The sequence below is a fragment of the Puntigrus tetrazona genome, chromosome 22 (genome assembly GCF_018831695.1).
Source record: "Puntigrus tetrazona isolate hp1 chromosome 22, ASM1883169v1, whole genome shotgun sequence".
NCBI lineage: Eukaryota > Metazoa > Chordata > Actinopteri > Cypriniformes > Cyprinidae > Puntigrus > Puntigrus tetrazona.
Genome location: NC_056720.1, coordinates 14,310,492 through 14,336,571, shown reverse-complemented (window position 1 = coordinate 14,336,571; position 26,080 = coordinate 14,310,492). Strand labels below are relative to the sequence as shown.

Below are 26,080 nucleotides of genomic sequence, written 5' to 3'. Positions count from 1 at the left end.
ACTAGTTAATAGCGAGAATCTATCCCTAAACTGAGGTGTTACCAAATCTGTTTATTACACATCACGTTACATATTAATACTTGCATTTACACTTTATTAGCATTTATACTAATACTTACAATTTATAAAATTCTAAGGATTAATAATGTGCAGTGCATAAGAGAAGCAAATGATTTGCTGTTTTAAATACTACACTGGAACAAGGCATTAATATGTGATTTCTAAGTACTAATAAACAGGCCTGCTAGAAATATGCATATGCTATATTGGGTGTATAGTATGTGTGGGTCTCACCTGTCGAAACTTTGCTCTGGCTTCCTTTTCCTTCATCCTCCCATGAGCGACTAAGTAGTCAAACACTTCACCTGACACATAAACAGAGACATTCAGAGATGCGCGTCACGACCTAATAGTGATATTAAATATGAATCTCGCCCGTCCATCACACTCACCTCCACTTGCATACTCCATTATTAAATAAAGCGTCTTCTCTGTTTCAATGACTTCAAATAACTTAACTGGAAGAGAGAGAAACAGATGCAGAGAGTGACTGACATTCAAAACAATCATTTAAACATTTATTCGAAAGGGTAGGAAGCGCGCTATTTTTGCAGAGCAATGTGGAGCTAAAAAAAGTGAACTCGCAATCATACTTGTGGATTTGTGAATTGTTGTTTAAAATCATATTTTGTGGACGTAAACTTGGGTTGGATCTGCAAATCATATTTTGTAAATACAATCATTTCAATTCTCTCGGGAACTCATCTATGGCGTGGAGAAACAACACACCAGGGATGCTTGTTATGGAGATGTGCTAAAATACACGCAAGACGTCACATACACAGCTTCCTGTTTCTTTCCATTTCATAGCGTGCTTCACTGTACGTGAAGAGCTTCTGTAATTCAATTTACTCTCTGTGGATGGATGCTAATAACATCTGACTGCTTCCTGCATGCGGTCCTTAACATATAGTGTGTGTGTGAAAGATGAGAGAAAAAAAATGTCAGGGATAGGTGGGTAATCACAGCTTTTAGTCTGATTAATCTAAAATCCAGCTCAGCCCTGGCCAATCAGAATCCAGCAGCGACACGCGTGCGGCCCCAGGAAGGGTACGTCAGAAACAGCCAGTCATGCTAATCGATAGAGAGCCGTTCAGAGAGGCAAGAAAGAGCTGAGCTGGTCATCGGCCGCGCAGAGCTGATCGCGCTGAAGCAGCCAGTCTGAACGACTCTCCCGTGATTCCCTTCCATTAGGAATATAAATAATCCAGTTAACATCTCATAAAAATGGAGCGGGAGAAAAGAGAGGAAAAGTGCCGTGTCACAGATGTAACTGAGCTGTGTATTAAAACAAAACATTGATTAAGGAAGACGTTGTTTCCAGTCAGCAGGTCTAAACAGCTTCAGCCTTGATCGGGTGTTATGAGCCTCACATCGGTGTAGTTATTGTTAACTAAAACCGTTACAAAGAAATGAAAACTAAATAGAAAAATTGTAATAAAAACTATCAGAAAAAAATGGCAAACACGTATTGATGTAGTTCAATAATTAAAAAAAAATATTATAACAAATAAAAACTGTGTATATATATATATATATATATATATATATATATATATACACACACACAAATGTCTATATATGTAGACCACATAAACACATTGTAAAAACTAATTACGCAATCTTATCCAGTTAGTAATACGTTTTTGATTAACTTACCCAACACACTCTATTATAGCTGTGAGATATATATTTATATTTACTGACGAATATGATATATTACTAATATAATATGTTATATTAACGCAAATGTTAGCATGATGTCTTACCTATATTAGGATGATTTAAGACCTTCATAATCCTCACTTCCCGAAAGAGCTGTGGGGTAAAAAAAAAAAAAAATAGAAGAGAGAGACAAAAAAAAACATTAAAAATAACACTTATTATTTATCCTTTTGCGTTTATGAAAGATATATTTAAAAGATAACTTAATATTTGTCAAACTTTGTTTCGTTTTTACTTTGTATAGATCCATCCAAGAACAATAACCTACCATGGAAAAATATATGATTTTTAAGCAAAAAAAAATTAAAAATAAAAATCACGACATTCGGCATATCAGCAACTTTTTTCTTGGACCATTAACTACTGACATCTAAATTCTGAACAATTCCATTCAGTGTACTGTGAATTCAGTGAACATTCGAGAACTAAACCACCATTGTAAAAATCAGCTTGTTCATGAATAAGCAGAGCGTGCGTTGAGTTCCTACATTTGCAAAGTAAAAAGTGAATTAATAAAGTGCTTGAAATAAGTCAAAAAGTTTGTTGCACCCACACTGCAAAACATTTGCATTCTGAAGGCACCGTGGTTGCTACAATAAGCGCTTCTGAGGATGAGATACGTGGCATTGATTCAGAAACATATTCAAGAGTTTTTGAAGCACTTAGTAGCAAGTAAATCAAATATTCATGAGCACATATACCACGCTTCTCTCCTGGATGTATCTGTTTTCACATTTACCCAGCACTAAATGGAAAAAAAAACTATCTGTGGTTGGTTGATTTATACGTCAATCAGAGTATAAGTGGGCGGGTCTTGGCCGAAGTCACCCAGAGTCAGAAATCTGTCCCCGAGAGTCGCTGACAAAAACTAGAAGGATAAATGCTGGATGGATCCTAAACGTCACTCCAGGTTCCTCCCCCAGTGCCTCTTTCAGACAGCCGCTCTTCTCAGGGCTCCTCACAGATCCTCTTTCTTTAGTCAAAACAACAGGAGGCCGTTTTCTGTGAATGAGTGCCGCATGAATGAGCGAGCGCATCCAGCCCAGCAGAACAAAACTGTGACACGTGACCGCATCAGGACGGGAGACAGATGTGATGTGACACAGAATGCACCTAAAAATACAGACTGAGCGCTCTCAAATGAGGAAGTAACAGAAAGAAAAATGTCAAGTAATTCTGTTTCTGTCGAATAGGTCACAAAACATAGCTTGCAAGTGAAACTACTAAAAATAATCGCTTTTATTCATATAGCGCTTTTAACAGATTATATCAAAGCACTGAACTGAGTATCAAATAGGAGAATAGTGTTAGGAATGTATATTGATGAGATTAAACACTTTTTTTTTAATGCAGACAGTCTCTGTAATCGAATCAACGATTATCGCTAGAAATTAAGTGTCCAAGTTATGCTCCTATTATATTTCTATGGTAAGTGTCAAATCTTCATTTCTATTTTCTTAATAGAACATTTCTAAATGCAATATTTCTTCCTCGAATCAAAAATAATACGCCAATATTAATATTACTTAAAAATGCACATTTTGATAGCAGTAGCTAGCTGGCATGCAGATGCAAATTTCTGTTTATTATGAAAATGAGTAATTTTTAATTATTAATTTTACTTTCATGCTATCTTACATTTGAATCATGATGAACACAGTTAAAACCACACATATAGCACATCTCAATACCATGGCAAAAAAAAAAAAAAAAATATTAGTGCTATTTTCATTATAACAAACATTTATCAACTTTTCATAACGTTATATATAGAAATAATTACCATTATCGATTTATTGCCAAGTGCTAATCTAAATGTTTATTATGTAACTTTAAAGTGCACACAATCAGTACATTTATTGCTTTTAAATTTAATACAAAACAATCTGTATCTTATTTGCGCGAAACATCGAGGTTGAAAGTGATGAGCGCTCAGGAGAACAGAGCGGGAAAAAGCCCCATCAACCACGGCCCAGAAAAACCCAACCATACAGACTGACACGTCAATTTATCTCACGACAAAGCTGTCCAAGAACGCCTTTGTTCTGTGATGCGCCTCTTCGGGAACAGGCGAATTTTAAGGGAACGTCACTCCAGAAAACACCTCCATTCAGAGACACTAGAATTAAACTCCGCATGCAAACACACAAACGCTGACATTCAGAATCGTTTTTTTTTTTTTTTTTTTAAATAAAACAATGTAAAAGTCAGTCACTATTCAGATATAAGTTGTCCCAAATTAGTCATATCTTAATGATTTGTAACAGTGTTACTTGCAGCAGTTACTTTTCTCTTCAACCAATCAAAAAATAAATACATATACAGAGCTATTTAACGCATATTGCTAGGAAATTACAAGTCAGGATTTTAAACATTCACAAATATCTTTAATTAAAGTGTAAAATTTGGAAGCAAAACTAATCTCCTTCATTTAATTTAAAAATAATTTAATTTAATTATTATTCATTTTATTTTATTTTGTCTTACTATTTTGCATAATAAGAATAAACAGTGTGCAAATAGTATTTTACTTTTTTTTTTGTTAGATTAAATTAGTTTAAATTTGAGTTCTTTCGTTCAAAAGTAAGAAGTGATCATATTTTCAGACGTCTGGAAAACGTGACATTATAATAATGGCTGTAACTGTAGAATAAAAAAATATTTATATTGCCAAAAAACTATTTTGTTCTTTAATGAACGATATTATCATGAATTTTGTAAAATTCTCATGAGCGCAGCAGAAATGTCTCTTTATACGTGACCTCTGACCCCTCTCTGTCCCATGGAATGCGTCCCCACTGTCCTCGGTTGGAGGTAAAAATAATGAAGGCAGAAAAATGGAAATCAAAGGGAAAAAAAAAGAGAGAAGCTGTGTTTTTTCTTGGCAGTGTGCTCTGGTAAATAATCAGCAGAGGAGCCCAAGATTCTATTTTTATAGCCATATTTCTAAAAACAACCACAGCAACATTCCAGTCACACACTGACAAGTGTGTCATTTCCTGTAGTGGGTCCTACAGTGTGTGTGTGTGTGTGTGTGTGTGTGCATCCCTCTGATTTATAAAGACGTGATCACAAGCAGGCACGACGTGTCTGTTTCCTGTCACTAGTCCTCACTAACACACTAAGAGAGGCTAAACGAACACACTCAGGATGAATTACGCTGTAATGTGAGCATTACTACGACCAACATACTAAATAGAAATCCCACTCTTGCCCACATAACAAATAGGGCTGTCAAAATTCAAATTTTCACTTAAATATTAATAAAACAACGAAAAAAAATGCTTGGCTTCTATACTCAAGGAAACAAAAAGGCTAAATATTTCTAATATACGCCTCTTCCATCTTTAAAAGGTGCATAATTTTTAAACATACATATATTGCCTAATTGTGTGTGTGTGTGTGTATAAAAAAAACAACAGTATTTACAAAAACAAATTTACATCAAAATACATTTTGAAATGCCATCTAATATATTTAATAATTCGCCTCAGATTTAAAACTAATATGAAATACACTGATAAAATTTAAACGCCCATCATTCACAAAGCCCTACGCATTATAATATAATATTCAAGATTTTGTCTAGTTTTATTATATTTTCAGTTACCAATAAAAGTACTTTAAAGCTGCATTTGACAAACCGCCCCTTCAAAATAAGTAAAGAAAACACAAAAGTCATCAGATTGGGCCTACTATTTATTCATCGTTTGAGAAGCCAACAAACGCTGGACGTACAGAGCTCATAAATGACACAGAGCTTGTGGAATGCTCTCGGACACGCTGAGGTTAGCCAACAGCAATAACTGCATGCAGAGGTTTCCATCGCCCTGATTCCAGCAGAACCAGCAAGCAGCTGTTATTTTCATTGTTGAATACTGAAATACTGATTCCGGACGAATAAATGTATTGGAAGAGAATTATGACGTCAGCCGTTTAACAAAGAGATAAAGTAACTAGATGAAGGTAAAAAAAAAAACCAACTATTTATAGACAAACTACGGTGTTTTGTGTGTGCGCCTCACCATGAAGTCATTAATCTTGCCGTCAGAACGTGAGGCAGCAGAGATCAGCGCAGGTTTCACTGACAACCTCACTGTCCATCTGTTCACATGATGCTAATGTGCGCATCAATCAAAAAACAGAGGACAAGCCTCATTAAAATATTCAAATAAGATGATAATTGACTGTACGGAAACAAAGATGAATGCGTTTTCTGGGAAACGGTCACATGACCTCGGAATTTCCGGTATGGTGGTCTACCAGATGAGCTACATCAACATATAAAATAACAAAATTTAAGCTTTTTAACGTTGTATTCTCACAGAGGTGTTAAAGAATGGGCAGCGAACGTCCAACGTTATTCTGACGCCCTTGAATGTCATTCCCAAGCCAACTGATCAATGCTATCCCTTCATTAACGCCCCTCCATCAAATGGAGTTAGCGTCGTGTACAAGCAAAGGTCATTTAACGGAAGTAATTTCGCTATGTGTGACCACCTGATCCTGGATGCTCCTTGTCTCATTGTCTCTTAGTCCTTAGGGAATTTATTCAAGACTCACTTGGAATTTCAATAAACAAACAATGGGAGATGAGGTAAAACTCTTCTTATTTTTTTTATATATTAGATCAGCGATTCTCAGTTTTCTCTTAAATCTGTCCTTGACTAAGCGTTTAACGGGTTCTTTAATAGTAACCCACTAATGGAAACTCTGAAGAAAATATCCAAATATCCCATCGGTCACCACTGCCTAAAAATGAACCCTCTGCCTAAAACCGCCTAAAACCCTCTGAGCAAGATCATTTTATGACAGCTTTGGGATTCTGGAAATCACCCACTGTACTGCAAAGGAGAGACAGGACGAGAATATTGCTGTAAAATGATCAGTAGACACTAATACGGAGGATTTTTTTTTTTTTTTTTTTCGCAGCAGACTGATTGACTTGCATGAGCTCTGATGTTGTTCTCATCACGAGAGGCTGCGTCATTCCCTTTAAGGTCATCGCTGCTTATAAAAGCCAAGAAACAGCCACTCTGACATTTTCTGCTCCAAGACAAAAAGGCAAGCCCTTTATTCGCGGGTATTATCGTGCAGTTCAGCATATATTTATGTTGGATTGAGAACATGTGATCTACCTGACAGTCTCTCTGTGTATCTATGAAAATGCTAAAACATGTCAGCAATGTGATAAAAATGGTGCCAACATGCTAACAATGCCCTGGAACGAGCTAAAACATACTAGTAACATGACAAAACATGATAATGACAAGCTAACAATGCACATGGACATAGACGATGTTAGCCACATGCTAAAACGTTTTAAACATTCTAGCAACTTGCTAAAATATTTTAGCAACATGTTAACAATGCCTGCAAACATATTGAACATGTTAGAAAAGGCTAAAGTGGTAAGAACACAAACACTCTAGCATCATGCTAACAATGCGTTTCTGAGTGAGGGGTTGTAATTTTAGCTACACTGTACTAGATCCCTGCTAAAAAAAAAAAATAGCTAAAACCAGCCTAGGCTGGTTTAAGCTGGTCTCCCAGTCTGGTCTTAGCTGGTCAACAGGCTGGTTTTAGACTGGTTTTGGTTACATTTCCGGCCTGCCAGGCAGGTCCTAGCTGTTTTTTCTCAGCAGGGAAGCTGGGATGCAGGTGTAAGCTTAAAGAAATAGATTAAAAAATTTAATTTTGGGGTGACCTGTTCATTTAAACCAGCAAAGGACCAGCATAAACCAGCAAAACCCAGCACATGCTAGTTTTTCAACACTGCAGTCAACTGATTTTAGATGGTTAGTGACATATAATGTCCATGTTTTTCAACTGTATCAATGTTTACCTTACAAACATTCAAAGGGAATTTTCGAAAATGTTGAAATTATGAATTATTCAATTAAATGATTGACATGTCTAAAAAACAAAACAATAGAACATCACAGAAAATGTTTATGTTTCCCCTACCTACAAATACCACTACATTACAACCTCTAAAAGCCTCATTAAAGCCTCCCGTAGTGTTTTGGTATATGTTCCATTAGGATTTATTTGTTTTAAAAAGCCCCCAATAGAAGGCGACCAATTACCAGCATAACCCATTACAGCTTCCATTAAAACCAACACATGTCCCATTATAACCAGTAAAACCATTACAGGGTGAAAGTAGGAACACGTCACAAACATGTATTTACTCAAAGAAAATTGTACATTTTTAATATGATTAAGATTTTGCATTGTGAAAAAAGACATTGAGGTCTCACCTTTTGTAGACTTGTGGGGTTCAGCTGAGTTTTATCAATGATCTTCACCGCTACCTGAAAAAAAACCATATAGTGTTACTTTGTATATTTATAGATTCCTATAAATAGCCTATGTATCTGGACATCTAAAGGCTACAGGGCATCCACGTCATCATCCCTCCCCACATCAGAGCAAAACGGCTCCACTTCTTACATAATCTGGAGTTTCTGTTGGTCCTGCATGCATGTTTTGACACACAGGCTGTTAAATAATGCATGCTGTTTCCAGCACTAGGTAAGTGTCTTTATTTTAAAACTCAAAAAGAATCTCTTCCGCTTCCCTGAATAAGGGAAGAACAGTTAAGTCAAGAGTTAAATGTATAATGTGATATGCTTTCTGAGTTATGTCTGTGAAGTAATTTGCAAATGGAACGCAGTATGTGCAATTTTTATTTTGTGTTTGAATCAGCATCTGTTCCTAAGGACTGCAGTGTTATTATTTGAATGTTTGATTTTTAAAATAAACACAATGAAAAATGAAGCGACAAAACAATTTCAAATGCTGGGGTTCTTGTCGACTTCTGTCCTCCAAATATGACAAATGTAGTAAAAGTGTTAGCATTATTATGGTTAGTGCTATAAACAAGCTATAGTATCCAAAATGAATGTTTTTGATTACATAATATGTGTGTAGTGTGTATATTTATTATGGATATCTAAATAAATGTACACTATATATGGATATATTTAAATATATATATATATATATATATATATATATATATATATATACTATATACTAATATAATACTTAATACTTGTAAATATACTTGTAAATAAATTGAATATATTACTATTCTGGGGAGATAGGGAGACAAATGCTGTTTTTTTCGGAATATTTTTGTTGATCGTTTTTTTTAATAGGGAGTTAATCATTTGTTTAATAATTTGTGAATTAGGGAATTTAGAAATTAGTCGTTTTAAGATTATTGTTTTGGCCTTGTTGGCTCCTGAGGCTAAACACCCCTAAATTAAGTTTCATTCATTAAAACCCTTTTCGTTTATTCTTTGCTTATAATGAATATAACCTACTTACATTATTTATTATAACAAATACCTGCAAAGGGCGCCAACGGCATGGTGATGTTTAATTTTACTGCGCGATTCAATGACTTAAATCCATGTGATTTTAATATTTGACAAACTACACTGATGCATTCTCGTGTGCTGGCTTGGGTTTTTAAACAAGTTACGTGACAAATGTTTTACCACAAACAATCAACTTTTTAATGATGTCGCGAGACCGATTTTCACCTCAAAAAGTAATATGGTGAGATCCTGTGCTCTCCCAAAAGCTGGGTGATATGGCTCTGTACATCAGACGCGCTTCATTGTTAATTTTGCGAACACAAAAATGATTAGTCATTTCATATATTCTTTGTACGAGCCCTGCTTTATCGTCTTTGACCCAAATACATATACAACGTAAACAGAAACTTTCATTTTCGATCCGATTAATCGGTTGACAGGACTAGTATATGTAACAATAAATGTGTGTCTGCTCACCTCTCTTCCTGTTAAAACATGGCGAGCAAGTTTGACTTTGGCAAAGTTCCCTTTGCCGATGGTTTTGAGCAGTCTGTAGTTGCCGATGTGAGGTTGTTCGTCTGTGATGGACGCCACTGAGTTGCGGCAGCGCGGGAGACTCTGTCGACTCGCTGATTTCGTGGGCGGTGCTGGTGTGTCCGTGTAGCCATCGACAGATGTGTGCTGAGAGACCGAAGGAAAGGACCGATTCAAATGACATGTGAACAAAAACATGGCGTGTGAGTAACACCTTTTTGTTTAAAATAAAATTCTGTAATATAGTAACAAAAATGTAAACATTCTATTGGAATACTTTCTGTAACTGTAAGGGTTTGTTCTCTCAGAACGCATACTTCTATTCCAATGCGCTACTTTTCAAATATTTTTTGGCGTAAACAGACGCTATACAGACATGTCCATTGCGTTCGCATCTTGCATTTTTTTTGCATCATCTCGAACCTGAACGCTGTACTTTTAAGTTCAAAGAAAATCAACTTTTAGAACCAATCAGAAGACCCCATAGGAATGAAATTCATCCCTTTTGAAGAATAACATCACAATATCATCCATAAAGGAAAATGTTGCAATGAAACATTTAAATGGCAGGAATCTGTACGCATTTAAATGTGTTTGGCTGTGATATCGTCCCTATTTTTTCAGCATCTAATCTAGTATTTTTTTTTAGGATTACACATTAAATTACAAATGTTTAATTTTTAAAAGTGTGTCAGGTCCCCTGCATTCTATTTTTAATCTACTTCACTAAGTCCAGCTGTTTCTGAACACACACACACACACAAACACGTGAACATGACCCTAAATAAGCGTCACAGTGAAAGACGTTCTTAAGGCCTTTCCTACCTTAGTCCTCCAGCGCTTTTTGAGCTCAGTCAAACACTTATATCAATGTGACAAAAGCACTGGAGCTAGTTAACTTCAGCTAGACCGCAGTAAAAAAATCTAGCGGTCAATATACAGAAGCTACTGGATGAAGTGGAAAATGAGCTGAGACCTTCAGCCTGAACCACAGAGAGCACTTACAACAGAATCCATTACCAAAGGAGCCCTGGGAGCCCAGGAGTGGAGCTTCATTTACCTGAGACTGCGTCTACCATATGAAATCTGATCTGTTTTGGCCATCATAAAAGCCCTCATTTTGAACGTCATGTAACAATATGATTGGTTTAAAGCTACAGAAGAATGGAAAAGCCTTGTTGAAAATGACTTCCTGTAGCCAATAAATATTATTTGGCTTTAAACCTGCTTATTATGAAAGAAGAAACGGAGTGCTCACATAAAGCTGACATATGACTGGTTTTTTTGGATGAGATAGGGCTGGGCAATATGTATGAATATATTGTGCGATATCTCTTTAAATCTGGTTCTTTGATTAGCGGTGTGAAATGTCCATCACCAGAACTAATAACGATTGTTTCCGAAATACTGATTTCAATCATCTCGGAGTTTACTTTAGAGAAGAAACACCTGCTGAATCTCATGGTCAGTCCATTCAGAAGCTTATTTTCTACCGTTAGAAACTACAAACTTAATATAAATTTACGAGAGCGAAAATCGTGTCAGTGCTGGGAAAGGCAAGTTTCTATTTCTGTGTGGATAATTTCCCCAAAACTTCCACAACAGCTTATTCGTTTTGTTACTCAACATTCCGCCAAGTTAATCAGTTTAATTTGAGTACATTTTATGCTTTATATGCATTGAAATAATTTGGTCTTTAGATCCTGCTCATGGCGCTGATGCTACGGGGTTGAATTAATTCATATCTGCATGAAGCGCGATGCTGTGAACGATCCATGAAAACGAATCATAAGAACAGTCTAAATATTGTAAAAATATACATATAAATAGGCCTATAATACATATTACTACTGTTTATTGTAGACTAGACGGTAGACTTAAACAGCGTAACGCCTGTGTGACGTCAAACCAGTATGAATAGAAAAGATATTAAATGGGTTTAAAATATTGTACCGTTTTTAATTGCAATGAAATGTTCACAGTGACATATCTCTGGAAAGATCCAGTTATGAAATTTTTATTAAATACTACAAGATCCAAAAATCTGAAACATAAACACTGAATTTTCATTTCCATGCTGGCTTTAAAACTTTACACACTCGCTAAACAACTAGTGTGTCTCACGCATCCCTAACGCAAACCACAAAAAATACAGAGTAAGTTTCTCCGACAAGAAACACAACACACACTGACTAAACTGAAGTTGTGTCCTGTGCATGGAAGAGCCTATTGTGAATAACTGCTGAGTCACTTGTACAGTAAAGTCCTGTGACTCTGGTGAACTGAGAATGACCTGTGCTGTATAACACAATAAAACACAAATGGAACAATGTCTGTCACTCCAACACTAGAGAAAAGACCTTCTCTTGTGGTCTTACTATCACTGTGTCTCCTCTATTGTTCCTCATGGCACACAACGACATTAAGGTAACCCAATAAAGATCTCATCCATTTACCCTGGTCAATACGCCGTCTTTACTGCCTCACAATGAAGGTTGGTTTAAGGGCATGGATGTCACGTGTTCAACGCAAGTTAAGCTTTATCAGCAGAATTTGTGGCTTAATGTTCATTTGAACTCACCCCCGTTTACAGTAATGATTGTCAATGAGTCCAGCATTATAGAGGGTTTAAAAGCATAAAAGTTTGCAATTTTACTCAGTACCGAATTAATCTTCTTTTCTAAGTAATATGATGATAAAGTATTTTCTTTGGTATGATTTCCAACATTATTCCACTAATGTTGTCAATAATATTTAGGGTTACGTATGGTTTCAATAAAAACTTAAACTTAAAAACTTAAACTTTAAATTTAATGTCATGTAAAAGGTACTATTTAACTACTACAGGACTATTTTTTACTACAAATATAAACATTTTACACATACCATGAATACATGTTTATGAAGGTTTTTAACCTGTTTTATCCTAAATTAGATATTATTCGAAAGCCTCAAAATTCATGCTGTAAAATAAAAGTTTCATAAATACCAGAATCGAATATTATTTAGAAAACTAGCTCCATCTGAATAGGGCTTTTGGTGGTATATTTTGTGAATTTGAGTGTTGAGGTTTGAGTGTCAACCAGGTGCCTATTTTTGGTATAGCACCTAAAAGTGTCAAATTTTATGACGCTAACTTCATATGTGAAACATAACTTGCACATATGGCTATTTTTTTTTTTACAGTTTTAGATTCCATAAAATGATTTTGGTATGAAATAAAATGAATACAGTGCATATTCTTTATAGTAAATGTAAAATAATTAAACTTTAATTGCATGTCCATGTCATCCCCGTTACCCACATTTCAAAATCTGTTACACTAAAAAGCAAAAAGTTAACAAAAGCACATTGAAATTACGTTACCCGTAGAGGTTGATTATATTAGATGTAATGAATAATTTCAATTTACATCTTAAAAATGGTAACAGTGCTGACGCTGCCTTAGTCAAGCCTCATAAATCATCAAAAATAGAACACTGTAGAGGAGTGAGAGAAACATGCTTGTGTTTTAAGTATTAGAGATGATGTAACATCCTAGAAGTGATGTTACCCGAACGTACATTTTTCACAAGGGTTTTTTGATGGGAGTAACAGGGTTGACAAGTTAACAGGGCACACCAATAAAACTATTAATATTATTCAAATAATGCAAACTTATGTCAAAAACAATGAGACTACATTTACAACAATGATCTTTTAATAACAATAATATCTTTTTGCTATTCCTGCTAAAAAACGATATGTAATATTGATGAAATGCATAGTACTATTATGTTTTTAAATTTCAAATTTGTTTGCTGTTATATTATTTTAAGGATGCAAAAAGCACAGATTTCGTTGAATGCCCCATTTGCATTTAAATCACTTTCACTTGTGGAATAATCTTCTGATTGTCTTCTTTAAAAAAAAAAAAAAAAAAAAGAGAGGCCAACCTCAGTTCTCTATTCTCAAAGTGTTCATTAATTACAACCATTTGCATTTTTCCAGTTAAGACTTTAAACAGGATATATTTTCGAGTTAGAAGGTTTTTTTTAATTCATGAATATCATTAAGCTTTTCAGGGAATTGCGCCACATGACACATGTATAACCTTTTCTTTTCATAAAAAGATCAAATTATCTTTAGGAGACTTATTGATCTTGGGTCTTCTGGGTCCTCTCCATGATATCATTTCCTGTTACCCCCCTTCAAAGCATGCGGAGCTTTGAAGAAACGCAACCTTTCCGCCAGAGAGGAATCTGGCCACTCCGACACAAACCAAAATAACTGAAATAATACAATTAGCTGGTGTCATCCCTGCGATCTTCCTGAGCAAAACAAATCTGGCTGGACTACTAAAACTTGCCACCACACCGGCATTCGGACCATGTGATTTAGTGAATAAGTCACTCCTGAAGCCTCAAGAAACGAAACTAGGATTCACATTATCTTGCGTTTTGAGCACAATGGCAGAAAGCCCAATCTAGGCCTTGACAATCAGCATTCAGTGTAACTGGTGACTCAGCGAGGTATCGAATGATCCAAACACATGATACCCAATGTTGCCCAGGAGCAGATTTTGCACTTGAAGAAGGCTATACAGGCAAAACTGAATCATTTTGTGAAATACTCTTTTTGAATTAATAGTGGAGTCTTTTTATATACACATATCTATCTATACAACATATATATCTAACAATATACCTATTTAATATATATGAATGTATGTATATGTATGTGCATGAGTAAAAGACATTTCGTGTCAAAAGAAATTCACAAAAGTGATTTTAAGTCCATAAAAAGCACATTAAATGTAAGTAAAGTGTCTACTTTTAAGGTTTTAAATACGTTTTTGGTGAATGCAACGTCCAAATTTGGTTGAAATAATGTTACAATCTCATTCATAACACAATATTCATGTACATTCTGACTTAAAATAATAAGGAAGCACATTGAATCTGTGTTTTAAATTACTAAAAACATTACTGAGAAATTGGCAAAACCCATAAAACAATGCTAAATTATAACTAATTGGTATTTGAGGGGAAAGTAATGAATCTTTTAATGCGTCATAAATTGATTTTTGCTTTAAATATGTCTGACAAGATTGTGACGCTGAATTACATTTCAGTGGGTAAATTTTGTAAATCAGGGAAAATGTGTGATATTTATTTTTGGCTCAGAAAAACAAAAACAAAATTGCAAAACAACAATGATTTAAAGTGGTATTACACTTTTTTGTGTTACACTTTTACCGTTTACCGTCTTTGACCAGTATGAGCTTTAATCATATATATATATATATATATTTTTTTTTTATGAGGTTTGTAAAATCGATGCATGTCAAAAAGGTTTCTTTTTTACCTTAAACCGTGTAAACACATTGCATTTAAAAAGAACGCACAAAATACCTTATTTTTTTTTGTTGTTGCACAATAATATTTTATTAATATTTTATTAATACTTAATATTTAAAAAGAACAACAAAGTTAGGCTTATGTGGTTAAGTCAAAAAACAAAAATAAATTAAATAATAACCGTTTTAGATGGCAAGCCATGTGGTTTGACCAGAAACCCAAGTAACAACTTTTTACCTTAAAACTATTAAACATTTCTGCTTTACCTCTTGATTAAATATAAACACTTTATCCAAATATATTTGTATTAGTAGACAGGTTGTGTCACAGCATCATCGTTCAGCTCAGTTCATTAGTCAGTAAGTTCAGTTTGAGATCATCATTATTTTGACTGTTGTGATTTGTCTTGAACCATGAGCACTGCGTTAAGTCACCATGTCAAATAAACAAAAGTTAAAACTTCCATTATGCACGCTGTTTGAAAGGCCCCCTAGAAGTCATCCGGGCATCTTAGTTAATTGTTGGAACGCAGCTCAAATTTGAGCAGAAGCCACAGATAAATAGTGAACTCTTGACGAGAACACATGAGATGAAACAGCTGAAGTTTTCCAGACTTTCATGACACAGCAGCATCGGCATTCCTGCTTTAACATGACAATGAACACACTGCCTGGACAAAGACATTCCGGCAAGGTACGTAAACACATCCCCGCACACACACACACACACACACACACACACACACACACACTTGTCTCTTTTAACAGCACTCCCTTTTCTAGCAGCCTTTCTACTGTTACGTAATTGTTGTAAAAGTGAAATCCTTCCGATGCGCGTTTGCAAGAAGTCTCTAAAATTTTATGCCTGCATCATTTTCACTTTCGTACTCTATTGTTGAAACATACAATAAGCACGAACATTCAGAAAAACTTTCTGAAACGCTACAGTTTGCACATTGCAAGCATGTGTTGCATTCTCAGGGTGGCCACAAGGGGAGCCATAGCAACGCAAGTTTGTTAAACCACCGGATATGAAAACAACCAATAATCAAAATAATCTACAATGAATCTGACATTGAGTAACTGCATCTGTTTGTTTCCACCTTCACCAGTCACACTATTTTGCAGCAGTGAATTGCGCAACTGAAGCCGGTTTCATGTTGAGCGTGATCTGAATTTTCGAGTTCAGTGTGGAATGAAGATGTGTTTTTTTTGGTCAAACTGATCAAAGGTGGACGTGTTAATGTGGCAAATTTTTGTTTTTAGCTTGTGCAAAGGTAGTCAAAAACATTTGCTAACCAGACAGGATTTAGACTTTCCTGTCTAAAATCGTAAGTTCTAGTTAAAGGGGAAAAAAATTCAAGAACCTCAAGGTTTTCCTACCATCCCTTACCTTATGCTTCCAAAATTTCCTAATCAGAAATCAGACGTGAATGCCTTTAAATTCATGCTTACTACTAGGAAACTGGGAAAGATCATTTTCATGCGAGAGTTTATCATTTTGTTTTTTTAACCACAAGAACATCACTGAGTAAACATCCCTTAGTATATATACACTATGCTTCCAGTCATTTGCAGCATATTTTATGTTAAAAGAAATAAAAGAAGCATGTATTAAACCAAAATTCCAGAATTGTCGGAAAAAAAGCTATTAGAGATGCATGGATCAGCTGAAACGTCACCCGAATTAGCGGTTTCAAAAAAAAATTATCTGGCCGTCAAATATTTTTCTCCGATTTAGATATTCGCCCTGACCCGTACAATTAAAATTTAAAGCCCTGTTCACACTAAGAATGATAACTACAAAGATGATAATATTGTCCACACCAGTTAACAATATCATCTGTTTATTCTAAGCATATGCTCGTCTGCTGCTCTACATTTTGGAGCGTGTAATAGCAGGATTGATTGACTGTATGAACAATCCATTTATGATAGCATTTATTAATCTGTCTTAAATGGTATTTAATGATAATACAGCTGTTCACTCATAGTCCATGTTCATGCAGAGTGGATTAACTGCTAACAAGCTAAATTGTTGTTACCATCAATAACAAATTCTGTCCGTTTTGTTACTTTCAGTGAAAGTGTGGTTATTTTACAGCTTTACAGCATTTTCGTTTTTGGCCAATTACATCCAGAATTTTCGTTTTTGGTTTTGGCCCAGAATTTTCATTTCGGTACACCCCTAGTATAAACTTAAAAATGCTACATTTTATTCTTTCTGACAACAAATCACTTCGACGCTCCGTTTTTTTACATTTTGCTTAATGGTTTGGTTAATAATGTTATTTATAATGTTCAAAATAATGTTCTTTTTTTGTTTTTCTTAATTTAAAAAAAAGGAAAATCTGATTAAAAGTCTGATTGATTGATATAATCTTTCGAAATAATGGGCCTTACAACTCATTAATCAAAAGAGAGTGGGATACCATTGTGTATAATATCTACTGGAAGGTCACAGAACTCTTTTTAATCAATTTGTACATTTTCAGCACTTATATATTCCTGCCCATTCACACTAGTGTAAAGTTATGCCTGATAAAGCGCAACATGCTACATTTTTAAATTCATAATGACAAGAAAGTGATATTCTTTTTACACACCTGAGTACCACCAAAATAAATCATGTGTGGTCGGTCTCAATGAACTGACCAAGCAATTAACATTTTGTCCATAATTACTCCACTTCACGTTGTTTCATCTTCAGAACACAAATTATGATATTTTGATGAAATCCAAAAGCTCTCTGACTCTCCATAGACATCAAGGGAACTACGATGTTCAAGACCCAGAAAACCAGTAAGGTTTCAGTGGTTCATGACTCTATCAGAATACTTTTTGTCCACAAAGAAAACAAAAATAATGACTTTTCATTTTTGGGTGAACTAACCTCTCAGAATTCATCAAAAACACTTTAATTCGTGTTCTGAAGATAAACTGAGTTCTTACGGCTTTGAGGACGAGTAATTAACAACGAAACATTTAAAGATCAAACTCATCCGCCCATAACTTTTTAGTGATCCTGAAGACCTCGATCAGCTTGTTCAGGTGTGTATGATCAGACGTGGAGCTAAACTCTGCATTAAAGCTGACCTCAAGGGCCAGAGCTGAAAGCAGCTGTTTATAAATAATTGCATTAATTGACCAGAAAGCCAAGTAGTCGTTCATCCAATTCCAACAATTCTGGTCTACTCCTTGCAGCCCCGGGATCATTCGGACTTCCTGTGCTTCTGTTCACGTTCTTCAGCTCACTCACAGACAGTAAGGCAGTTGCGAAGGAGGGGGTGACGGCTGCATTGATTAAAACAGAGAGGAGTGCACTGATATCCAAAACCCTTTGACCTCTGCCAGGACACACTGCAGCAAACAGTGCTTTACAACACTCCCTCCTCTTATCCACATACCAGCCCATCTGAGATTTCAAGCCCGATGACAACAGACAAGCGTGAATGCAAACCAAGCAATAAAACCGAATCGATATCTAATGACCATTTCAAACTATTGTTCTTTAGGTTTGCAGAACTCATATCATGAGCTCACTAAACGCAAACACCTGTAATGTGTTTAAAGATATTTCTCCGTCATCATTTACTCATTCTTGAAAACATAATATACGGCATACACTACCAGTCAAAAGTTCGGAAACAGTTATCTTCCGTTCATCAAGGATGCATTTATTTGATCAAAAATACAGAAAAAGATGTACTGTTGTGGAATATTTTTACTGTTTAAAATAATGGGTTTCTATTTTAATATGTTATTTATTTATGTAATGCAAAGATGAATTTCCATCAGTCAATACTTCAGTCTAAAATGTCACACGCTTCTTCAGAAATCATTCCTATATGCTGATTTATTATCAGTGTTGTGCTGCTTAATATTTTTTTGGAACCTGTGAATAAAAAAAACATAAAAAAGAAGAGCCTTTATCTTAAATAGAAATCCTTTCTAACAATATACACCATCATCCAAAAGTTTGGGGTCAGTATATTTTTATTTTATTTATTTCTTTGGAAGAAATTAAAACTTGCATTCAGCTAGGATGTGTTAAATTGAAAAGAAATTTTACAAAGATTTATATTGTTAGAAAGGAGTCATATTTTCCATAAATGCTGTTCTTTTAAACTTTTTATTCATTGATATTTGTCATCACAACTTTGCAAATTCCAATAATAAATCAGCATATTAGAATGTTTTCTAAAGGATCGTGATTAATGGAAACTCAGTTTGCTTCACAGAAATAAATAATATTTTAAAGTATATTAAAATAGAAACCCATTTTTTAATAGGTAAAAATATATATTTTTTAAATGACTCATTTTGATCAAATAATGCAGCCTTGATGAACATAAGAAATGTCTTCAAAAAATATTTCTAATGTTACTGTTTAGAAACTTTTGACTGGTAGTGTATATAAATTTTTACTATATATATATATATATAAAAACATTTTATGTATTTTATTAATCACAATTAATCACATCCAAAAAAAAATTATATGTGTGTGTGTGTCCCATATATATTATGTATATATTTACACGAATATAAATAATATTATACATAAATATATTCAATATAACATTTTTCTTAAATATATACATGCATGGCTGTGCATTAGTACATACATAATATATATACACAGCACAAACATATTATGTTATTATGTATTTTGTATGCCATCAATCATTGCCCAGCACTTATTTCTATTTTATTTATATTAAAATTTCATATTTACTAACTTCGAGAATATTTCAATGACAATTAAGATTTTATTAACTTCCACGCGCTGGAAATCAGAGCTTCAAGTTCACATGCTAGATTTTTCATACGCTACAGGAAGTTCCAGCGCAAGCTTAAAGATCTTCAATTGAAATATTCGAAACTGAAGAAGGGGAAAGATGTAAAACCACTAAAAACCCCGATCAGCAATTAACACACAGCCGTACGAAGCCGATGAAAGATGTTTCCTCCATAAATTGCTTGCGTTAATGTCTCTGCTTTTCATTAATCGCGGCCGGTAATTACATGACTGAGACAACAGCCCCTCCGTGACCATTATCAGCAAGTCATAAAGACTCTCCCACAGGCCGCAGATGATCCTGACCGAGTGTCTGCCGCATCGCTGGAGGATTTTAACACAAGCGCAGGAATCCTTTACATAAGCAGAGCTCTGCAGGCCTATAACCTGAGATGACATTAAACCCCGGGAGCATAAGACACGGGCTTCACACGGCCTCTTTCTTCAAGAACTTGCTCATCGAGATCATTCCCACTCTGCTGGCGACCATCACGTCCCCTACGAATCAAGTTCTTCAGGGAATCGCGTTAAAAATCCCTAAAATCCCGCGGCGCATTTCCCGTACCCTCGAACGACGTTTTCTCGGAGGCAAACGAATCGATCCGAGAACATTTTAAAAGCCAAAATTTAAGCATAGATTTTGATAACGATTATTTTGCCCTTTTCGAGCACAGCGAGAACTAAGAGCGTTATAAAAAAAGTCTCAATTAGTCATCAACGGAGAAAAGCAGATTTCATTTTAATTTTCTGATTTTTTTCAGCAGACTTCCGCTTTTGTGTTTCACAGAGAGATAACCAGCAGATTGCATCCAAACCGGAAGCGATGAAGCATTAGGATCTCTTATCTCTTGCTTTTTAAGTTCTTTTTAAGCAACAGTACGTCTGTGCCACAGCACAGAGTAGCCCCACCCACGGTTGAATGCGATTGGTCCGAAATCACGCCAAAAATCCAAATCATTAAAACCTGGAACGACACGAAAGTGAGTAAAATATCAAGTATTTCTTTAAATTGAAATAATAATGTTATTTCACCTCGCTTCGGTCCAAATATCCACCGGCAGCTCTGTTAAGTGGATAATAGCTCTCTTTCATTCTAGCGTATTCATTTCTATTGAGAACACTGACTGCCGGTCACTGAAAATAATTGTTTAATAAATTCTGCTTAAATTCCTACTGAGCTTGTTATATTTTTGACCCTTGGAACGAAAAAAAAAGTGGCTGAGGTATATTTGTAGCAACAGCCAACAACACGTTGCATGGGTCAAAATGATCCATTTTTCTTTTATGCCAAAAATCATTGGAATATTTGGTAAAGATCAAGCTCCGTGAAGGTATTTTGAATATTTCCTAAAGTACATTTATCAAAATGTAATATTTAATTAGCAGTATGCCTTGGTAAATACGTCATTTAATTTTTTCCCCTCAATATTTATATTTTTTGCACCCTCAGATTCCAGATCTTAACAAATCATGCACCAACGGTAGTCTTATTTATTCACCTTTTTCAAATCTCTATAAAAAAATGACCCTTATGTCTGATTTTGTGCTGTAGGGTGACATTAATTATCATGTAGTTACATGTAAACAGTAAAAAGATTGGTGCCGGGACGCTGAAGCATGGGCTTGCAGTGGGTCTGATGATGGGAAATCAATCTGATTTGATGATGATGATGATGATGATGATGATGATGATCAGATCATCAGTGTGTTGCATTGGTTAACGCGGGACAGATAAGCATCCGAATGGTCCCGAGTAATCCATAGTTACGCAAACAAATATAACTCTAATAATAGCTTTAAATCAACACAGGACACGATTATCAAACCTCAGAAGACAAAACGAGTACACGCTCAACCAAACCGGCTCGTTAAACCATTAAAAGCTCGTGCCCGCGTCAACAAAACCACAAGAACGAAGGAGAACAAACGCGCGATAAACGGGAACGTTAACGTGAAATGATAACGACTTACATTCTCGGCGTCGCGCTCGTTAACGGTGGGCAATGGCGTTCTGGTCGACATCTTGTGTTTACAGGCCGCTCGCTCCAGCACCGGCGCTCGGTACAGCAGAGCCGCGGAGCCGGGCTTAGCGAAGATAGCGCGGAAGATAGGGATATCCGATGCCCGTCACGCCGGCATGTCTCCTGGCCTTCGACCTACGATGCGGCGGCGGCTTTCCTATAACGTGCACATATCCAGGAGCGGCCCGCGTCAGCCGCGAGCGAGAGAGAGAGAGACGGAGCGACGCGACGCTGCGGATGCGCGGACAGAGCGAGTGCGTGTGTGTGCGTGCGTGCGCGCGCGTGCGTGTGTGCGCGTGTGGAGCTCAGGCTCCTGCATTGATCCACCCTGATAGAAACGCGCACACACACACACACACACACACACACACCGAGCGAGACAGAGGCACAGAGGGGGAGGACGATAATAGAACTCACAGCTTCTGTCGCAAAATTATACACCTATTAGATGGCTATTTAACCCAAGCATTTGATTATAGAAATAAGTATTACTTTTATAATATTAAGTGCAGACATTTCATGACAAGCTAAATCGTTGCTTCAGACTGTGGGGAAAGTGCATGAACCTGCACCGCTGAAATGTCTCTTAAAATAAGATCACTAGAATTATGGCTCTATATTTGATCTCCATCACCACCTAATGGATTTAAAAGAGTACTGTGTTTCTGACACCATCTCATTGAAATCTTCGGGGATTTTTTCTCACGATAAACCACAACAAATTAAAGCGTTAATGTTTATACATACATAAATTGTTAAAATTGCAATTGATAGGTTTTACAATTGTTCCTGTTAACAATCCTCCACACCGCCAGAGGGAGCCATCACGTGAGCTTTAGAAGTGGTCAAACACATTTGATCTATTTGTTTATTTATGTCTGTCAGAATAATTAATTTTCAAATTGAAACTACAGTACACCTTTTGTTATGATTGCAATATGCCTGTGCCTTTAGGCAAGATTACCGTTTATTTCCTAAATTTGATCGATTGACCTATTCTACCAAACTAAAATGTGTTTACTTGTAAAACACCAAGCACATCACTTAGCAATGAACACTATTATTCTTGGAAAATGTTTTTTTGCATAAAAACACATTTTTTAAAAACTCATTACTTCTAATACATCATTTTTTAGTACAAGCATTCTGTAAGATTATATGCTTGTTAGACATCCAAAAAATGTAATTGTATAAATCACGAAAGCCTGTTTAGCGTTTGAAACATGAAGAGACTTCATCAGTGAAGAGGAATAATGGGAAAAACTAGAAGTGAATGATAGGGCCTGTCAAACGCTTATGATCGTGTCCAAATTCAGATCTTCTCGATGCCTCGAAGACCCTGTTTTCACCACGAAGATCTTCACAAAGCCAGCATTCATGAAAGATCTTCAGCAAGAACGCACAGTTGCCGGAGCGTGAAAAAGGTGATCACTAAACCTGGTCAGGACCGAGAAAAACCACTTGTTCAAACCACAGTTTGAGAGAAGAGCGAGGAACCGATTCACTTCTGATAGATGTTCATTTTAAGTGCGGCCATTCGAAATATTTATGAACTTAATCCAAGGTTGTGAGCGGTGTTAAAAGGCAAAGGGTGGTAAAACACCAGAACGTGAAATCAAACAAGCTTTGTTAAAAAGTGAAATTTTATTGCAACAGCAGAGTATGTGACAGAAGCGTTTGTTCACAATTTTTTTTTCCCCCAGAGTCAAGAATACCTCTGAATTTTCATAGAAACCGATATGTAACGTGTGGGTAGCAATTACGAGATAAAACACTGAACTCTTACTAAGCAATAAAACACTATAAATGTATAAAAAAAAAAAAAAAACATTCAAGGCTTTCCAAGTCGTAACATACAGCATTCTAAAATCAAGACATCCTTCATTTTACAGGCACTTGAAATTTGAACTCAATGGAAAAAGTTTTAGAAACAGTTTTCTCGACAGTCCGTTTCTATGAGTACTTCTGAATAATATAAAAAAGGTCATAAACATAATAAAAAGTCATATAAACAGTACCTTTCTGTACATTGAACAAACAGGACCTTTTAAATAAATTAAGAGGCTCCCGAGACAATCCTTCTAAAATATAAAATTGGTCAGTGCACGGTTTGGTATTACAAACGCACTATATTTTACTATATTTCAACATTTTGAGTGGGCAAACTCAAACTGAGAAGTGACAGGGCAGCTTTCGGTACAAACCCCATTAAAAATTAATGTTTGAGGAACCTTCTTTATATATATATATATATATATATATATATATATATATATATATATATATATATATATATATATATATATATATATATATATATATATATATATATATATTAGGAAGAAATGTTGGAAAATATATCAAATTCCAAGTCGTTTTGTTCTTGAGGCAAGACACTTGAATCTGAAGGTTTAGGATGGAGGGTTTTGAACCATGGCTTGCAGGAGGATCCATTTCTCTCACACTTTACTTTCAGAGGGCAGATCGCTGAGGGCGGCGGAGATGTCGCTGAAAGACAGTCTGTCTTTGGGGCTGGCGGCCCAGCAGCGAACCATCAGCTTGAAGACCCGAGACGGACACCCCTGAGGAGGAGTCAGCTTCAGCTTGCCCTCCTGCAGAGCTGTAGAGACACAAATAAAGGCCGTTATCACTGGAATCATAACCGTAAGTCAATAGGGGTGTAATGGAACATGTATTCATACTGAAACATTTCTGCTCAGTATGTGTGCGTACCGAACAAGCACAGCATTGTTTTAACCACTGCTAGAGTAGAACTTCAAAAGTCATTTTTGATTTAAAACAAAAAAAAAAAAAGGTCATGTAGCATTTTATTTTCCTCAGGCAAGTCATCAAAATGAACTGAACTCAGAAAAAGAACATGATAAATATATTTATAAAAGCTTCAAATTACCACTCAATGAAATGAACAAATTTTTTTAATACTAATGAAAATTCAGATTTGGACCTCTAAACATAAACCTTTGAGAACCTGTGATGTAGTTTAGCGGCCTAATATAAAGCGGGACCGTTCAGTTTTTATTTCTGCTGTACCTAAACCATATAGAGCCATATGTGTACCATTTTACGACTTTTTATGAGATGCACCTTCTAGAACTTTGTCATCCATGAGCTCGGCGTACGGCAACTCCCCGAAGCTGAAGACCTCCCACATGAGCACTCCAAATGACCACACATCCGTCTTAGTGGAGAAATCGTCCTCAAAGACGGCTTCAGATGGGAGCCAACGCAGAGGAATCCAGGACTGGCGATAATGGTAGTACTCGCTACACAAACACATAAAAGAAAGGATTTCATCACCACAAGGGGGAAGCAGTGAAAGTAAAATAATAAGTGAAGCAATCACTACAGGAAGCATTAGCATTGGAAAAGATGACTTCAGTGAACGTTATGTTCATTCCTCGTTTTGTAAATCAAAGGATTTAACTGCTTTAATAAAAAGCAAATGTGTTTGGCTGTACCTGTTGTAGACGTCTTTGCTAAGACCCAGAGCAGACACTTTGATCTGTCGTTTGGAGGAGATCAGGCAGTTACGTGCAGCCAGGTCTCTGTGAACGAAGCGCTGGTTGGACAGATGCTCCATGCCTCGAGCCACCTGCAGACACACAGACACCTGCAGGGCAGAAAGCAGAAAGTGAGTGCTGTGCTTATGTACTTTTAATGTATATAAGAGAGACTGGACAGTTTTTAACTACCTTCTGCTTGGTGCTGAGAGGTTGGATTTTGACTTTCTCATCTTTGCTCTTGGACACTCTCAGGTATTGCTTCAGATCACCCTGAAAAAATACAAACAGCAAAATTGGACAAGAGCAAGACTAAAGAAAGGACGCAATATTTCAATTAGCACTTCAAGAATAAGCCATACGCCACAGGAGCACATTCATTTGCTATCAGGTATAAAATGTTTTTATATAAAATGACAGACAGATAGATATATATATATATATATATATATATATATATATATATATATATATATATATATATATATAGGAGAAATTTGTAGATAGAAAGACAGAAAGGAAAACACATAGATAGACAAATCAGACTTGTGCAGACATAAACAGATAGACAGAAGGACAGAACATGGACAGATAGACAGACAAACAGAAAGAAAGAATATACACAGACAGACAGAAAGAACACAGATAGACAGACAGACAGAACATAGGCAGAACATAGGCAGATGGACAGGACATAGACAGATAGACAGACAGATAAAACAGACAGAGACACACAGAAGACAGAACAT

At 35.8% G+C, this 26,080-nt stretch overlaps 2 protein-coding genes across 3 annotated transcripts in view; both read right to left on the bottom strand.

Moving 5' to 3' along the window:
* The window catches only part of mark1 (MAP/microtubule affinity-regulating kinase 1), a 37,361-nt gene extending 15,229 nt beyond the window's left edge, over positions 1 to 22,132 (bottom strand). The window contains exons 1-6 of one of the 2 annotated variants that reach the window (XM_043222489.1): positions 21,761 to 22,132; positions 9,594 to 9,797; positions 8,049 to 8,102; positions 1,830 to 1,878; positions 453 to 518; positions 295 to 365 (exon numbers count right to left, since the gene is read on the bottom strand). In XM_043222489.1, the coding sequence (XP_043078424.1) occupies positions 295 to 365; positions 453 to 518; positions 1,830 to 1,878; positions 8,049 to 8,102; positions 9,594 to 9,797; positions 21,761 to 21,811 (495 nt within the window). In that variant the 5' untranslated portion in view covers positions 21,812 to 22,132. The remainder of the gene's footprint in view (positions 1 to 294; positions 366 to 452; positions 519 to 1,829; positions 1,879 to 8,048; positions 8,103 to 9,593; positions 9,798 to 21,760) is intronic. The other variant, XM_043222490.1, reaches the window with a different exon arrangement.
* Positions 22,133 to 23,435: 1,303 nt separating this feature from the next.
* The window catches only part of ptk7a (protein tyrosine kinase 7a), a 29,245-nt gene continuing 26,600 nt past the window's right edge, over positions 23,436 to 26,080 (bottom strand). The window contains exons 17-20 of the mRNA XM_043223561.1: positions 25,524 to 25,604; positions 25,290 to 25,441; positions 24,916 to 25,094; positions 23,436 to 24,430 (exon numbers count right to left, since the gene is read on the bottom strand). Of these exons, the coding sequence (XP_043079496.1) occupies positions 24,270 to 24,430; positions 24,916 to 25,094; positions 25,290 to 25,441; positions 25,524 to 25,604 (573 nt within the window). The 3' untranslated portion in view covers positions 23,436 to 24,269. The remainder of the gene's footprint in view (positions 24,431 to 24,915; positions 25,095 to 25,289; positions 25,442 to 25,523; positions 25,605 to 26,080) is intronic.